Raw genomic sequence first — 18,436 nt, 5'->3', positions numbered from 1 at the left:
TATGGCTCAGCCTCCTATGATGATGAGGCCCAGAGCTGTATATTTCTTGGGACACTTCGGAAAAGATGCGAAATGCATCTCTGCTGAAAGGCCTGCGATGGTTGAGTGGGCGTTTTCTGGTTGCTTAGTGTTTCCGCAATAGAGTGCTGGTTTTAGTCATTCTTGTTCACGACACTGTCGTTTTAAATAGTGCTTTATTGTTGTGGTACACACGTTTTTAAAATAAATCATCTTAGTGCTTCTTCCAACAGCCCTGTAATGTAGATCACTGTTACTAACCTCATATTCCAGATTTGGCGGGAGGGGGGAGGGGAGAGGACTGAGGCTGAGAGAATAATAGTTTGCCTAAGGTTATCTGCAGAGTTTGTGGTTGAGGTGAGGTTTGAACTAAAAGGATATTCTTGGCTCATCCTTTTAGTTGTTACCTTAACCAGCACACTGTTCACGTATGGGACATTCTCCAGCTGTATGGTTGTCTGGTGGTCACAATTCAAAGCTGAGTGAAGCACTCTTGAGCCCATTCGAACATCAGAACATCAGGAGAGCCCTGCTGGATCAGACCCAAGGGTCCGTCTAGTCCAGCAGTCTCTTCACACTGTGGCCCGCAGGAAACCCACAAGCAGGACATGAGTGCAACAGTACCCTCCCACCCATGTTCCCCAGCAACTGGTGTACATGGGCATAATGTCTCTGATCCTGGAGGCAGCATATAGCCATCAGGAGTGGTAGCCTTCTCCTCCAGGAGTTTGTCCAACCCCCTTTTAAAGCTGTCCGGATCGGGGGCTATCACTGCATCCTGTGCTGGTGAATTCCATAGTTTAAGTATGCGCTGTAAAAGAGGACACCTGGCCAGTCTAGCACTGCAGGCGTGCTCTGAGGTTGCAGGTTTCATGGAGGAATAGTGGACGGAGGGAGGAAAGGAAGGAGAGCTGCCTAACCCTTTTTCTTCCAGCTCTTTTCCCACTCGAAATAGTTCACGTGACTGCTTTCCCCCCATTAGGATACCTGTATCTTTTCCTTTTGGCGTGAAGAGCAGCTGGGGGGTGATAGTGGCAAACATATTAACAAGAGTGTTGAGCTGCTTTTACCCCTGACATGCTTCCTCCTTAACTCACAGCCTCAGAGGTGGCTTTTTTCATGTTGTTTTTAAAGTGTTGGAGAAAAGGAACCCACGCCAACACTTAATGTGTCGTTTGGCCCTGCATCTGGCTCGTGGTGAGATCTCAACAGCAACTGACATGTACTTGTGCATGTTTTCTGAGCTTAGAGCTCTCTTTCCTCCCAAGCCTCTGTGTTATGCAATTAATTCATCCCTTTCTGTTTACTTTGAGCAACAGATTTTACTTCCCATATTTGGACCTGAGTGAGGTGGGTTTTTGTTTTTTGTTTTTGGCTGCAGGCTAAATAAAGGCACAATAAATATCTCTGGTACGTAATGACACCTTCTGTGGTGCTGTATTATCCCAGAAACGCTGCGTGATGCAGTGATAGAAACAGCTTTTCTTTTTTCGTCTTAATTTTGCTCAGCAGGGTTTATTTTAATGATGGTGAAATGTCTAAAATAAGAAGGGGAAAAAAGATGCCATCACATGAGAAAACGAAGCTGTGTCTTCAGCATTTGCATGATCCATCGTCTTAAAATCCGGTTCTTTGAAAACACAGGGCCAAACGTGCCCTGAAACATGGGCAGAGCAATGCTAGACCCACATTACACCACCTGGGTCAGGGAGATACACTGGCAGAAAAACTCCCTATATCAGAGTTGGCTCTATATCTGGGGCGAGTGGGGTGGCGACCCTCTGTGTCTTCCTCACCCACTGGGGAAAAGTGTGGCAGAGAAATCCCCCCACAACCAGGTACATTTGCTCCAATGCATGGCATGGAGTTGCCTATTGCCATGCATGATCTCCCCCAACAGTCTCAGTACAATATTGAATACTGAATGTTGAGTATCTGCCCTCTCCTCTGCCCCACCAGCCGCAATGAGCACCCCAGGATAGGAGGGAAACACAAGATGGGAAATGCAAACATGGCATCCAAACGAGACACATCCACAGCATCCCTTCTGATCCATCCATGGCAGGCAAAGTGGGGAAGTCAGGCCTGGTGGTTGTAACACTATGGCCCAAGCATGAAACATGCTCCAAGAACAGCTGGAGATGGCAACGGGTGGGGGAAGACACTTGCAGCTGTTGTACCTTGTTGGCATGGTATTGCTGCTGTCTGAGGTCCAGAGGAGGGGGTACCTGTAAGGGTTCTAGGCAGAGAAGTCTTAGCCAGAGCTGGCCTTAGGGGTGGGTGAGCTGAGCGGTTGCCCTCCTCACCGAGCTGAGTGGGGCGCCGAGCTGAGCTCAGTGCCTGTGTTTTTTGACTGTACTGTCGGCAATGAGTGAGGGTGGCAAAAAGCAAGTGTCTGTAACCTTTCAAGGTTCTTCAGGCTGTTTGGGTACGAACTACAAAAATGGTCTTCCGTCAATTAGCTTTAAGTAGGTTCCTTTTTCAGTTTCCACTTCCATGTCATTTGCGCTACGTAAAAACCGGTGGAACACGGCTTTCCTTTGAGGCAATGTTACGAGCACTTAGCACTTCAAATACCATAAACACCGTAAGCACTATAGAAATAAGAATAAAATAAAGCCGTAAGCTGTAGTAGGTCCGCAGGATGGCTTTTTTATTTATAACTTTTAAAATTATTTCTCAAGATAAAAATAATGGATATTCTAAAAGAAAGAACGCTTACCAAACGATAGGAACTGCTATGAAGCAAAACATACTATAAATAAAACCAGTGACAGTTCTGCTGTGCTGCATAGTTCACGGCCGCTGCTCGGAATGTGCCTTTTCGAACGCTGGCTTCTGAAAACTGTAGCACAGTGGCTTGAGAGGTCAAGCTTTGGAGCAACGTTGTTCTTGATGGACATCACACCTGTACCAGACCCCATAAATCCTCGGGTGGCCCTGCAAAGCTGGCTATGGCGGGCAGAGGGATCGAAGGTGCTCCTCACCCAGGATGCTATTGATCCTAGGGCCAGCCCTGCTCTTTGCCGTGTGCTCAAGTCCTTAGCAGTGTTCTGGGGACAGGCTCTTTTGTACAAAGTGTCCCCTTTGTGTCCAAAGTACCATTTCTCCATAGTACCACTTTGTGAGCTTTGGGTGAGGACCCGTAGCTCAGTGGTAGAGCACGTACTGTGTATGTAGAAGGTCCCAGGTTCGATCCCCAACATTTCCAGGTAGAGTTTGGAAAACTGCCTGAAGCCCTGGAAAGCCACTTCCAGTCAGTGTCAACAATACTGGGCTAGACGGACCCAAGGTCTGACTCGGTGTAAGGCAGCTTCCGATGTTCCTAAGTGTGCATTGCAGGACGCATCAGAGACCCACGCTATATGCTCCGTCATTTTTGTTGTGGTCTCCCAGTGTGGGGTTTATATATTGGTGGTGGTGCACTGTGATGGTGTTGAGTTTTATTATTTTAGTTCTTTATTTATAAAATGTGTGTCCTGCCCTTCAGTGTAAAATGATTCCAAGGCAGGTCGCAATACATGATATGTCATTAACCTCCCCCCTGCCCCCATAAAAACGCACAGCAACTGGTCAGGATCAAACATTGGATATAACTTGCCTGTCAGCTATCTCATTGTAGGCCCACTCGTCTAATCAAAAGGCCTACTGAAAATGATTGTTTTCACCTGGTGCTGAAAAGCTTAGCAATATTGGTGCCAGTCTAGCCTCCAGGGGAGATCACTTGGAAGCCAGAGCGCCACCACTGAGAAGGCCCTATTACGAGTTCTAGAAGTCTGGACTTTGTTCAGTGATGGCAGTGGAGTCTGGTGACCCCGATGTCAGTGGGGCAGTGAATCCACTCCAGGTTTCAGACACAACTCTAAAGGAGCAATCCAAGGTGTTTCCACTGGGTGATGGTAGAACCAAAAGGGCCTCCCTAGTGCATATGCTATGTTCCATTGTGGTGAAGATACTTTGGAGGTCATCTAGTCCACCCCCTCCTCAATCCAGCATCTACACTGCAGGATGCAACAACAGCATCCCTCTGTTTAAATAAGAGGGGGAAGTTAGATCCAGGAAATAATGCATTGCATGGGTGAAAGAGTTAAACTGCCCTTGAAGACTGTGCAGAAGCTGCAGCTTATGCAAAATGTGGCAGCCAGATTAATAACTGGGCCCAGAAGGGCTGAGCATATAACACCAATTCTGGCCCACTTGCATTGGCTGCCTGAACATGAGCCCAATTCAGGGGGCTGGTTTTGACGTATAAAGCCTTACACGGCTTGGGACCACAATACCTGACAGATCACCTCTCCTGACATGAACCTACCCAGACACTGCGATCAACCTCTGTGGCCTTTCTCCAAGGGAGGCTCAGACGGTGGCAACAAGGGAGAGGGCCTTTTCAGTGGTGGCTCCATTTCCCCACTGAGACCCACCTGGTGCCAATACTATCATCTTTTCAGCACCAACTTAAGACTGTCCTCTACTCCCAGCATTTAATGGCATATGATTGAGCATTTATGCCAGCAGCCTGAACAGGTCTAGTAATTTACTGAAATTTGTTTTTAGCTGTTTAAATTGTTGTAAAAATTTGTATATTTAAAATTTTTATGCTGCATTTATCTGTGAATTGTTGTGAACCATCCAGAGAGCTTCAGCTTTTGTGTGGTATAGAAATGAAATAATAATAATAATAATTCATAAACAGCACCCCCCCCAGCACCACTGCTCCAATCAAAATCAGCTGTTTGCCCCATGTTTCCATTTTTAATTACAACCTCTGGCCCTGAGAGGTTCATATTAGTAAGTTGCTTGCAAAATATATCCAGCTCAAATCCCATGTTCCCTAGAGGGCATGGATGTTAAGAAAGTGGACTCTTTCTTTTGGCTTAGATCAGTCTTCCCCCAACCTGGCACCCTCCAGATGGGTCGAACTACAAGACCCATCATCCCCAGTCAGCATGGGTGTTTGGCCATGCTGATTGGGGTGATGGGACTTGTAGTTGTGGACATCTGGGGAGTGGCGTGCCAAGTTGGAGAGGTGAGAGGCAAGTGACGGAGCTTGACTAGAGAACAAGAACAGAAATGAGGGGGAGGAGGTGTAGTTTTATCAGTGGCTATATGGAACTTCCAGATTTAGAGGCATTATACCACTGAATAGTAGTTGCCACTGAATAGCAGCCTCCTGGAATCCTTTGTTTCACTGCTGTAAGAAGCAGGATGCTAGACTAGATGAAGCTTTCTTTGACCAGATCCAGCAGAGCTTCTCTGCTTTATGAAGAAAACTGAGAGCATGCATTAAATGTTAAGGACTAGAACGCTGGCATTGATGTGCAAAGGGGAGGAAGCCAGTGCAGGCTTTAGAAAGGGAAGAGGTAATGCGATCTGTTTTTTCTCACTTCCTTTCCTTTTTGTTCTTTGATTTCTTTTTTGCTTTTCCTTTGAAGATGGAGTGGGGAGGGTCAGGTTATGTAATAAATAGTTGTGGTGGAGGGGAAATAAACAGAGAGATGACATTTACAGGCTGTCAGGCTAACCCACGGCTGACAGCCTGTAAATGCCATCTCTTGTGCATGCCCTTTGGAAATGACTGACATCTTGCAGAGCTCCTGGTTGCTTCAAGGGGGACTGAGTAGGGTCCCTCAACTTCCGCCCCAGAGTCCAGTTTTGTTGGTACCAGTGACTTCTGTTGTTAAAGCGCCAGTGGTGCAGTGGAGGCAGGGCTCACTTTTTCATTAGCAGGGACTCTGATGGCATCTGCCACCCCCCTCAGAATTCCCTGTCCCCTCTGAGCTTAGCTGTGATCCTCTCTGTAGCTGTGGGGGGAATGCATTTTCCAAGCAACAAAATATCATTCCATGTTGGAATGCAAAGTATTTGGGATGACTTGGTCTGGAATGGGCAATTAAGACCTATTCGCTTTACCAAAGATGTGCTCCTGGTGGAGATGAAAACTCCTAGAGCTGGTTTGTTGATATGGATCCACACAGCTGCCTGAAATTTTTGGACTGCCCTTGGAGACTGTCATAGTGAGCCCCTGCATTTCCAAATTTACCACTACACCACTCTCTCTGTGTGTGTGTGTGTAGTTCAATCCAGCTGGGTGTGTGGACATTTCTGTTGGAGAGGGAGGGGAGGATATAATGAAGGAGCTTAGGGAAGGCTAATGGGTAATTCTGGGGTGCTAAGGAAGTGTGCAAGGGGCTGTTTAAATGACAAGGGATCTGTCCATGAGGGCTGAGTTGAGAGGGTGAGGCTTCCATAGAGTATCATATTTTGAAAACCTAAAATGTTTGTGAGTGGGAACAGCCCTGCATTTTTTCCTCAGACGTCCAGTTGAAATACCCCTGCCTTACTCTCAGCTGCACTGTTTTTGGATCCCAGTTGAAGGCTGTATTTCTTACAAGCTTGTATTATCTTGGAAGGGGGCACGGCTGTGACTGTCACGAAGGGACCCTGCACTTCTGGATTTGCCACCACACTACTGTAAAATGCTTCTAGGCACACTTTTGCGGCAAATGCCCCTCACTTGGTGGAGGCTGGTAGGAGCAGAGGGTGTTATCCTGCCTGGGGAACACCCTCAAAAGCTTGCCCCTTCATCAACTCTGTGTTCAGTTTGGCATTGAAAACAGCTTCTGGGCCAAAGCATGGCTCAAATGAAGCGCTGGGGAGAAGAGGTGATAAGACAATTCCTTCCCAGTGGTCCCCGCTCCAGTGAATCAGATTGTTTCCTCTCTCACTCTGGCTGGTACCCAAAATCTGCCTAGACTCATTTGCAGGGCTGCCACTGTGGGGTATCACCAGAGCATCAAAGAGAGACAGGGAGTTAGCACAGGTGTGTGTACCTCCTTGTCTTGCAAATCTGAGGGGGTCTGTGTAGTTGGAGAGAGGATGCTTCTACTGTGGAGAAAGGGAGCCCTTGGAGAGGGCTGGTCGCGGAATTTTGGGCTCTGGACTTCATCGCCTTGTGGGGAACGGGCCTCTTGAGATCCACAGTGGGGAACCTCAAATGAAGCGCGGCGGGAAAGATGTGAGAAAACCATTCCTTCCAGTGCTGGAACAGAAAGTGATTTCCAGTGGTTGTTCAGATGACATTTGCCGATCCTCAGAAACCACCTTCAGCGCCAAAAGGGTAGAGGTGGGGAACGTGTAGTTCTCCAGGTGTTGTTGGACTTCAACTCCCCTCAGCCACTCAGCCAGAATAGTCAATGGTGAGGTATGATGGGTGTTGCAGTCTGACCACATCTGCGGCGTTGCACGGTCCCTGCCCTGCAACAGGGGGAGGAAGGTGTATAACTTTAAAATATTATTATTTATGACATTTCTATACCACCCCATAGCCGAAGCTCTGTGGGCAGTTTACAAAAGTTAACTGAACTGGTGCACTCCGAATACATAAATGAAGGGTGCAATCTTAATGCGTGTTCAGACAGAAAAAACATCCCCCAGCCAGATGTAGGAATAACACTGGATACTACCCCAAAAGTCACAATTCATGCTGTCTGCAATCACGTCTAAAAATAGAAGAGGAAAGATTGCGGAGTAGAATATCCTTCCTGAGCTGTGCAACCCCCCCCCCCTCCTTTCCATGCTGTCCTAAGACTGAAAACCTAATGGGTTTAAAAAGAGAGCGGCCGGCCCTTTAAATCAAGCCTCTCTGGGCACATGCGCACCAAGCTTGATTGGAAAGTGACTAGCGGCTGTGACATCATCGTGCAAGCGGCGGCGGCGGCGGGAGCCAGGAAGGCAATAAATGTTGCGATTCACAGGTCGTTCTTCCAGACGAATAGTAGCGCGGGCAGTTGATTCGTTTTAGCTAACCCTTGTGTCGTGCGGCGGCAGCGGCGGCGGCGGGTGTCGTTTGTCGTTTGTTTCTTTATACTGAATGCCTTCAATTGCAGTGAAGACGGAGCAAAAAGGCTGGTGCATAATCTGTGCCCAGGGGAGCGGGGAGGGGATTAAACACAAGGAAGCCTTGGTAGGGACGTGATGGAGGTCTGCTGTACCAATATCGTGATGCCCTAGAAAATGCATGGAGACTCCTCTTTCACCTGCTGGTGGAGGCATTTTCATTCCAGCAGACTTTTGCCTGCTAAACACTGGTGTCAGCCACTGTAGACCCCCATTCCCCAAGCTGGTGTCCTCCAGATGTGTTGGACTACAATTCCCATCACACCCACTAAGCATGCTGACTTGAAATGAGGGGAGTTGTAGTCCGAACATATCTGGAGGGCACCAGGTTGGGGAAGGCTCATGTAGATGATGGGGCTGTTCACACGTCACGCTAATTCCTGGTGGGTGGCAAGCTACGCTGGGTAGGTGGTTATGCAGACAACCTACTGTGCTCCTGTCAGACCATCAGGCAAACAAGCTACAGTTGTTGTTCAGTCGTTCAGTCGTGTCCGACTCTTCGTGACCCCATGGACCACAGCACGCCAGGCCTTCCTGTCCTGCGCTCTCTCCCGGAGCGTGCTCAAGTTCATATTCATTGCATCGGTGATGCTATCTAGCCATCTCATCCTCTGCCATCCCCTTCTCCTTTTGCCTTCAGTCTTTCCCAGCATCAGGGTCTTTTCCAGAGAGTTTTCTCTTCGCATTAGGTGGCCAAAATATTTCAGCTTCAGCTTCAGTATCTGTCCTTCCAATGAGCACTCAGGGTTGATTTCCTTTAGGATGGACTGATTTGACCTCCTTGCAGTCCAGGGGACTCGTAAGAGTCTTCTCCAGCACCACAGTTCGAAAGCATCAATTCTTCGGCGCTCAGCCTTCCTTATAGTCCAGCTCTCACAGCTATACGTTGCTACTGGGAAAACCATAGCTTTGATTATACGAACCTTTGTCGGCAAGGTGATGTCTCTGCTTCTTGCTATGCTGTCTAAGTTTGCCATAGCTTTCCTCCCAAGGAGCAAGCGTCTTTTAATTTCATGGCTACAGTCACCGTCTGCGGTGATCTTGGAGCCCAAGAAAGTCAAATCTGTCACTGCTTCCATTTCTTCCCCTTCTATATGCCAGGAAGTGATGGGGTCAGATGCCATGATCTTCATTTTTTTAATGTTGAGTTTCAAACCAGCTTTTGCACTCTCCTCTTTCACCCTCAACAAGAGGCTCTTTAGATCCTCTTCACTTTCTGCCATTAGGGTGGTATCGTCTGCATATCGGAGGTTCATAGAATCATAGAATCATAGAATAGTAGGGTTGGAAGGGGCCTACAAGGCCATCGAGTCCAACCCCCTGCTCAATGCAGGAATCCAAGTCAGAGCATCCCTGACAAATGGCTGTCCAGCCTCGTCTTAAAGGCCTCCAGTGTGGGAGAGCCCACCACCTCCCCAGGTAATTGGTTCCATTGCCGTATTGCTCTGACACTCAGGAAGTTTTTCCTGATGTTCAGCCGGAATCTGGCTTCCTGTAACTTGAGCCCATTATTCCGTGTCCTGCACTCTGGGATGATCAAGAAGAGATCCTGGCCTTCTTCTCTGTGACAACCTTTCAAGTACTTGAAGAGTGCTATCATATCTCCCCTCAGTCTTCTCTTCTCAAGGCTAAACATGCCCAGTTCTTTCAGTCTCTCTTCATAGGACTTTGTTTCCAGTCCCCTGATCATCTTTGTTGCCCTCCTTTGAACCCTCTCCAGCTTGTCTGCATCCTTCTTAAAGTGTGGTGCCCAGAACTGGACACAGTACTCCAGATGAGGCCTAACCAGTGCTGAGTAGAGGGGAACTAGTACTTCCCGGGATTTGGAAGCGATGCTTCTATTAATGCAGCCCAAAATAGCATTTGCCTTTTTTGCAGCCACATCACATTGTTGGCTCATATTCAGCTTGTGATCGACGACAATTCCAAGATCCTTCTCGCTCGTAGTGTGGTTGAGCCACGTATCCCCCATCTTGTAACTGTGCCTTTGGTTTCTTTTTCCTAGGTGCAGAACTTGGCATTTGTCCCTATTAAATGCCATTCTGTTGTTTTCTGCCCAGCACTCCAGTCTATCCAGATCACTTTGAATTTTGTTTCTGTCTTCCAAAGTATTAGCTATCCCTCCCAATTTTGTGTCATCTGCAAATTTGATCAGCATTCCCTGCACCTCCTCCTCCAAGTCATTAATAAAAATGTTGAAGAGCACTGGGCCCAGGACTGAGCCCTGCGGTACCCCGCTCGTTACCTCTCCCCAGCTTGAGAAGGTCCCATTGATAAGCACTCTTTGAGTCCGATTCTGTAGCCAACTGTGGATCCACATGATCGTTGTTTCATCTAGCCCACTTCGAGCAAGTTTGCTCATCAGGATATCATGGGGCACTTTGTCGAAAGCTTTGCTGAAGTCGAGGTATATGATGTCTACAGCATTCCCACGGTCTACAAGGGAGGTGACTTGATCAAAAAATGAGATCAGATTTGTCTGGCAGGACTTGTTTTTGACAAATCCATGTTGGCTTCGAGTAATCACGGCATTGTTGTCAAGGTGCTTCCAGATGGATTGCTTTATGATCTGCTCCAGAATTTTCCCAGGGATTGATGTCAGACTGACTGGTCTGTAGTTCCCAGGTTCCTCCTTTTTACCCTTTTTGAAGATAGGGACAACGTTAGCCCTCCTCCAGTCATCTGGCACTTCCCCGGTCCTCCATGATTTCTCAAAGAGAATAGACAGCGGTTCTGAGAGTTCTTCTGCCAGTTCCTTTATTACTCTAGGATGCAGTTCATCTGGCCCTGGAGATTTGAACTCATTCAAAGTAATGAGGTGTTCCTTGACCATATGCCTGTCGATCTCAAGCTGCAATCCTGCCCCTTCAGCCTGTACTTCGCCTTTGCCAGGGGGGTCATAGACCCTCTTTTGGGAGAAGACTGAGCCAAAGTAGGAATTGAGCACCTCTGCCTTTTCTTTGTCATCTGTTATCATTTTGCCATCCTTATTTAATAGCTGAACAACCATTTCTTTCCTCTGCCTTTTACTATGCACGTAGCTGAAGAAAGCCTTTTTGTTGTTTTTAGCATCCCTCGCTAACCTCACCTCGTTCTCCGCTTTAGCCTTCCTGACGCCATCCCTGCAATTCTGTGCTACCTGCCTGTACTCTTCCTTTGTTACTTGGCCTTCTTTCCACTTCTTATATGTGTCCTTTTTTGTTTTCAGGTCATCCCTAAGCTTTTTGTGAAGCCACATTGGCTTCTTCTGTTGTCTTCCACCTTTTCTTCTTGTTGGAATTGTTTGTGATTGTGCCTTGAGAATTTCCTTTTTTAAAAGTTCCCACCCATCTTGGACTCCTTTTCTCGCTAGCATTGTTTGCCATGGGACCTTACTGATCATTGTTCTGAGTTTATTAAAATCAGCTTTCCTAAAATCCAGGGTACGCGTTTGAGTACACTCGGCTTTTGCTTCCCTTAGAACCAAGAACTCAAGTACAACATGGTCGCTTTCCCCCAGAGTTCCTGTAACTGCTACTTTATCCACTAAGTCATCTCTGTTGGTTAGGATCAAGTCAAGGATAGCCGATCCTCTAGTTCCTTCCTCTACTTTCTGTAGGAGGAAGTTATCCGCCACACAAGTCAGGAATTTCCTGGAGGGGCCATGTTTTGCAGAATTTGTCTCCCAACAAATATCGGGGAAATTGAAGTCCCCCATTACTACTACATCATGCTTCCTTAAAACATTGGCTATTTGCTTTTCAAAAGTTTCATCCTTGGCTTCTCCTTGATTGGGTGGCCGGTAGTAGACTCCGACCACCAGGTTCCTTTTATTCTTTGCTCCATTTATTTCAACCCAGATGCTCTCGATGGGGCTACCAAGCTCCTCCTCCTGTATTTCTGTGCAGAGATATGTATTTTTCACATACAGTGCAACCCCGCCTCCCTTTCTGTTCCTCCTGTTCTTTTTGAACAAGTTATATCCTTCAACTGCTGTATTCCAGTCATGAGAGTCATCCCACCAAGTCTCAGTTATACCTATCAAGTCATAATTTCCCTCCTGTATTAAGAGTTCAAGTTCATTCTGTTTGTTTCCCATACTCTGGGCATTAGTATATAGACATCGAAGACCATGTGCTTCATAGTCTGGCTTTCTTCCTACATGTGTCTGAAGACTATTATTGGGCGCTATCAGCGCTGTTCTCTCCATTGCAGTGCATGCGCCTACGTCCATTGTTACCCCCAACATTACATCTCCCTTCCCCGTAGGATTCAGTTTAAAGCCCTCCTGATGAAGTTCTTCATGCTGTGTCCAAACACATTCTTCCCAGCCTTTGTGAGGTGCAACCCATCCCTAGCCAACAGCCCATCTTCCAGGAAGTATAGCCCGTGGTCCCAGAATCCAAATCTCTCTCGTCGGCACCACCTTCGTAGCCAGTCATTCACCCGGAGTATTTTTCGTTCCCTTTCTATCCCTCTTCTAACTACTGGAAGGATGGATGAGAAAACTATCTGGGCCCCAAAGTTCTTGAGTTTCCTTCCCAAAGCTTCAAAGTCTGACGTGATCTCTTCGTAGCTCCGCTTGGCGGTATCATTTGTTCCCACATGGATGAGAAGAAAGGGATACCTGTCAGTGGGCTTTATGAGTGCAGGCAACCTTTCAGTCACGTCTCTAATCCGTCCTCCCGGGAGACAACATACCTGGCGAGTCCACGGGTCTTCGCGACATACTTGGGTCTCGATCCCACGCAGCAAGGAGTCTCCCACTACTACCACTCTTCTCTTCTTCTTCTTGTAGGCCTGGGTTTCATCGCCTCTGTTTGACTGACCTTTAGCCTCTTGCTCACTCTCATGCAGGTTCCCCTGTGATTCTTCCTCTGCAGGCTGTCCTCCAGTCTCATCTGCAAGTACCTGGAATCGGTTCCACAGCTCCACCGCTTCCACTGGTGCAGAGTGGCGTCTAGTTCTTCTTCTCCTAACTGTCACCGTTTTCCAAGGAGTATCCTCTACTCCATTTTTCTTCTCCTCAGCATTTCCCACTTCTGCCTCATCTTGCTGTTGCTCTTCAAGCTTCTGGTCTGCCCTTTGCTGCTGTAGTTCCCCCATTCTGTCCAAGAACTCTTCGTGTTCTCTTATTCCCCGGAGGGTTGACAGTCGCCGCTCCAGTCCACTTACTTTTTCCTCCAGCAGCGTGATCAACTTGCACTTGTTGCAGGTGTAGGCCATGTTGTTCTCAGGCAAGAAAACAAACATTGCACACACCTTGCAGGTCACCACCACTGGAGAGTCTTGTCCTTCCATAGCCCCTTTTCCCTTTTTGTGTCTAGCTTTGTGATTGTTCTAGACTAGCCTGTGCCTGCTCCTCTACTCAGTAGAGGTTAAAAGCAGAGTCCCACTGGTGTGGAAGTGTGTGTTACAAGACAAATAAATGGGAAAAAGTTAGTTAAAAAAAAAAATGTTAGGGGCCTCCCCCTTGACCTCCCCTGCCGAACTCCCCTGGCCAACTCCTGTTTGCTCACTCTGATCACTCGCTCTCTGGGAGCTTGCCTGCTTCTGTAGTCCCTGGACCAGCTGGAGCAGCTTGCTCTGCTCTGCTCTGCTCAGCTGGGAGGCGGGAAACAGACTGAAGCTTCCCGCCCAGTCAGCTGCTGGGAGTACTCAGGCCACACCCCTCCAATTCAGTTGGAGCTCTCAGAAGCTCCTGGTGAGCTCACAGCCAGTCAGAAGGATAAAGGGCAGCGCCCTGGGCTTCCTGCAACCCACTTACCTCTTAGCCTCTGTCTCCTTTGTCTCCTTTGTCTCTTCAACCACTGCAACTCCCCTGGCCAACTCCTGTTTGCTCCCCCTGTTCGCTCGCTCTGTTCGCTCGCTCTCTGGGAGCTTGCCTGCTTCTGTAGTCCCTGGACCAGCTGGAGCAGCTTGCTCTGCTCTGCTCTGCTCAGCTGGGAGGCGGGAAACAGACTGAAGCTTCCCGCCCAGTCAGCTGCTGGGAGTACTCAGGCCACACCCCTCCAATTCAGTTGGAGCTCTCAGAAGCTCCTGGTGAGCTCACAGCCAGTCAGAAGGATAAAGGGCAGCGCCCTGGGCTTCCTGCAACCCACTTACCTCTTAGCCTCTGTCTCCTTTGTCTCCTTTGTCTCTTCAACCACTGCAACTCCCCTGGCCAACTCCTGTTTGCTCCCCCTGTTCGCTCGCTCTGTTCGCTCGCTCTCTGGGAGCTTGCCTGCTTCTGTAGTCCCTGGACCAGCTGGAGCAGCTTGCTCTGCTCTGCTCTGCTCAGCTGGGAGCAGCTTATTATCAACAGGTTGTTGATAATTCTCCCAGCAATCTTAATTCCAACCTGTGAGTCATCCAACCCGGCATTTCTCATGATGTACTCTGCATATAAGTTACACGGAGTAGTTATTTCATCCCCCCTCGCCCTCCCCTCCTCCTGTAGTCCTGTAGCTCCGTCACCCATGCTGGTGCAACAGACATCATGCTAACCCACCATAGGTAAAACAACCCTTACTGTAGAGCATGGGTTCTGGGGGTGGCTTAATTGGCAGAGAGCCTCGTGTGGCGCAGAGTGGTAGGCGGCAGTATTGCAACCGAAACTTTCCCCACGACCTGAGTTCGATCCCAGCAGAAGGTGGGTCCCAGGTAGCCGGCTCACGTCAACTCAGCCCTCCATCCTTCCGAGGTCGGTAAAATGAGTACCCAGCTTGCTGGGGGAAATGAGTACCCAGCTTGCTGGGGGAAGGTAGTCACGACTGGGGAAGGCAATGGCAAACCACCCCGCTACAGTCTGCCATGAAAACGCCAGCAAAAGCGGCGTCCCTCTAGGAGTCAGCAATGACTCGTGCTTGCACAGGAGGAATCTTTCCTTTCCTAATTGGCAGAATTAACCCACCATGGGCAGGAAAAATGTCTCATACATAACACACTAGCACATCATGGGCAGCTCAGGCCACTTACCCACCATGGCTTAGCGTTATGTCTGAACCCAGCCAATATGAGCTAGAAGGCTGTTTTCTGTGCTCCTGTTTAAACCAGCCCTTTGTTCAGAATAATGAGGACTGGAATTTCCCTTTATTTTCAAGTGGCAGAGCACCCGTTTTGCCCACAGACGGTCCCGTGTTCAATGCCCGGCATTTCCAGGAAGAAGTGGGAAAACCCTGTATATGAAACCCTGGAGAGCGTCTGCCAGTCAGTGTACACAACACTGACCTAGATCAGGGGTGGGCAACTTGTGGTCGTCCTGATGTTTTGGCCTACAACTCCCATCAGCCCTAGCCAGCATAGGCAATGGTGAGGGACCATGGAAGTTGTAGGCTAAAACATTTGGAGGACAACCCTTGAACTAGATGAACCAGTGGTCTCATTTGGAATGAGGCAGCTTCCTATATTCTTCCTATATACCAAGGTGGGCAACTTGTTGGACTGCGATTTCCATCATCCCTCCCCACTGGCTATACTGGTTAGAGCAGATGGGAGTAGCAGTCCATCAACAAGTTGCTTGCCCCTGCTATATACAGACCGGAAAACACCCGTTGTGGACATTTCTGCTAGCCAAGTTTCGCTAGAGGAGTCACAATCCAGCTTGTTTCTTAGGGTGTCTCTAAATTAAGTGCAAAACCCCACATCTTTTCCAGAGCTTCCTGCTTTCGGTTTCTTTGCGGGATTAGGAAGGGCTCCTTTACATGGCAGCCATGTGGTTTGAACTGAGGGTGTGCCTTCCTCCCTCCCTGGCATGTGTGCAAAGGAGGGCGGGGAGTCTGGTTTTCGTAGCTTAACTTCTGCTGTACTGTTTTCCCGCAGCCCCCAGGAAACCTCTGACTTACTTCTGAGTAAACATAAAATGTAAGATTGTGCTGTAAGTCTGCAACCCTTGGTACATTTATGTGGGAGTAAGCTGCATTGAACTCAATGGGGCTTACTTCTGAGTAGACATAAGATCACCCTTTAAGTCTGCAGCCCTCAGCACACTTACTTGGGAGTATGTCCCACTAACTCTGAACTCTAGGGTGCTCTGAAACAACAGAGAATGTTGCTTCTGAACTTGGTGGGGTGGGGGATCAGATGCGTCCCCTCCATTGCAGGGAGACATTTTACCCTTTTCTCCCTCCAGTTGAGAAATGCGGAGGCAGGAGTCGCAATCGGCGGGCCATTCTTGCCCTCGCGCCTGTCAAATCTCATCCTGACTGCGCCCCCAACAACTGAAAACAAACACCCACGCACAGCAGTTTCTTCCACTATTGAAGAATTTCACAGGGTGGTTATGGCGCTCCTGTTCCATGGGCTGGGGAAAATGCCACATGTTTTGTGTTTGGGGAAAACACGAGATAGGCTGGAGGAAATGGCGGGAGACACCCTGGAGGGTAACTAACTAAAGAGCCCGCAAACTTCTGAGAGAAAGCCATCTCGATAGCAGGATAAAAGCTCCGAGCCCGCAAACTTCTGAGAGAGAGCCATCTCGATAGCAGGATAAAAGCTCCAAGCCCGCAAACTTCTGAGAGAGAGCCATCTCGATAGCAGGATAAAAGCTCCGAGCCCGCAAACTTCTGAGAGAGAGCCATCTCGATAGCAGGATAAAAGCTCCGTGTGATGACCTCTTAGTTTCTGGCGGCTCCAGGCCAATTCACATGACTACACTGGCAGGGTACATGTGTGGGTTGACTGGAACGAGGCTGTGTCTGGCATGCGATGAAGCAATTGTGTAACTTCTTCACTGCACACCCACCTCATAATTCAGTCTGTCTTGATTGTGCCACAACCAGTCCGCTTCATGGTGGCATGCAGTAGTGTACTGGCAAACCCAGAAGTGCAGGGTCTCTTCGTGACAGTCACAGCCACGCCCCCTTCTAAGATTGTACAACCTTGTCAGATATACAGCCCTCAACTGGGATCCAAAAACAGTGCAGCTGAGAGTAAGGCAGGGGTATTTCAACTGGACGTCTGAGAAAAAATGCAGGGGTGTTAAAAACTTTTTCACTCACTCACTCACAAACATTTTAGTTTTTCCAAATATGATACTCTATGGAAGCTTTACCCTCTCAACTCAGCCCTCATGGACAGATCCCTTCTCATTTAAATAGCCCCCTTGCACACTTCCTTAGCACCCCAACATTACCCGTTAGCCTTCCCTAAGCTCCTTCATTATATCTCTCCCTCCAACAGAAATGTCCACACACCCAGCTGGATTGAACTACACACACACACACACACACTGGTGTAGTGGTAAATTTGGAAATGCAGGAGCTCGTTGTGACAGTCTCCAAGGGCAGTCCAAAAATTTCAGGCAGCCGTGTGGATCCATATCAACAAACCAGTTCTAGAAGTTTTAATCTCCACCAGGAGCACGTCTTTGGTAAAGCGAATAGGTCTTAATGGCCCATTCCAGACCAAGTAATCCCAAATACTTTGCATTCCAACCTGGAACAATGTATTGTTGCTTGGAAAATGCATTCCCCCCGCAGCTACAGCGTGGATTGCAGCTAAGCTCAGAGGGAACAGGGAATTCTGAGGGGGGTGGCAGATGACATCAGAGTCCCTGCTCATGAAAAAGTGCCGGGGCTGCGTCCTTGTGAGCCCTGCCTCCACTACTCCACTGGTGGTGTGAGAAACGCAAGTGGAGTTAGGCATGAGATGAAAGCTTAATTTGAGCCAGAGCCTTGCCCTTGGAAAATATGATAAATATCTAACTCTTAATCTTCCCTTGGTCTTCCAAATGTTCCTTGGCCAACACTATGGACTGGGGAGTTTCCAGAAGCCAAGGTGTTGTTTCTTGAATCCTGACAGCATTTTTCTATTTACAGATTTAACACTAAATGGGGTGCATGTTAAAATGACCATACAATGAATCCGGCTTGGACCCACTCTACCTGTATAGTCGCCACACCAGTTTTGTTATAGGACATTAACTGAAGGCCTGTTTGCATGTTCTCTTTAGCAGAGGGTATCGCTTCACAATGGCCTTACCAGAATGTCTTTTCCACTTCGCTGTCGTAACGTTCATTGCATCTTCTCAGGGCTGGCACTACCATTAGGCAGAGTGAGGCAGCTGCCTCGGGCAGCAAATGCTAGGGGGCGGGTGTGGGTGGCAGCAAAATGGTGGAGGACAAAGCGGTGGGTGCCACATGGCCTGCCCTGCTCCCTGTAAGCTAACCTGCTGCCCTCAGGTGCAGCGGAAGACACTGGATTCAACTGCCAATCTGATCAGCTTCTGTATATGTAATGCAGGGATGCAGAACCTCAGATGACCATGCCCCCCCCCCCCGAACTCTGACGGTTTGGTGGTTTCCTGGCTTTTGTGCAGTTTTTTCCACCATTTTAAAAGGTTGAACTGCCTCTCCTAAGGCTTGGATGCTGGCAGGAAGAACTTTAAGCTACAATATGCTGGTTTTGGCCCCAACCCTTTTTGCCTTTGGCTCTGCCCACAGGTTCAACATCAGGTTCAGAGGAGGGCAATGAAGATGCTCAGGGGACTGGAAACAAAGCCCTATGAAGAGAGACTGAAAGAACTGGGCATGTTTAGCCTTGAGAAGAGAAGACTGAGGGGAGA

At 48.4% G+C, this 18,436-nt stretch overlaps 1 protein-coding gene across 1 annotated transcript in view; it reads left to right on the top strand.

Moving 5' to 3' along the window:
• Positions 1 to 18,436, top strand: part of DECR2 (2,4-dienoyl-CoA reductase 2) — a 49,407-nt gene extending 30,971 nt beyond the window's left edge. Inside the window, exon 10 of the mRNA XM_084818791.1 lies at positions 18,315 to 18,436. Within this exon, the coding sequence (XP_084674917.1) occupies positions 18,315 to 18,379 (65 nt within the window). The 3' untranslated portion in view covers positions 18,380 to 18,436. The remainder of the gene's footprint in view (positions 1 to 18,314) is intronic.

This window comes from Heloderma suspectum, chromosome 12, assembly GCF_057233095.1.
Source record: "Heloderma suspectum isolate Gila_16-S chromosome 12, 16-S_ref, whole genome shotgun sequence".
Lineage (NCBI taxonomy): Eukaryota > Metazoa > Chordata > Lepidosauria > Squamata > Helodermatidae > Heloderma > Heloderma suspectum.
Note: the sequence above shows the minus strand (reverse complement) of the source record. Positions and strands in the feature narration are given on the sequence as shown.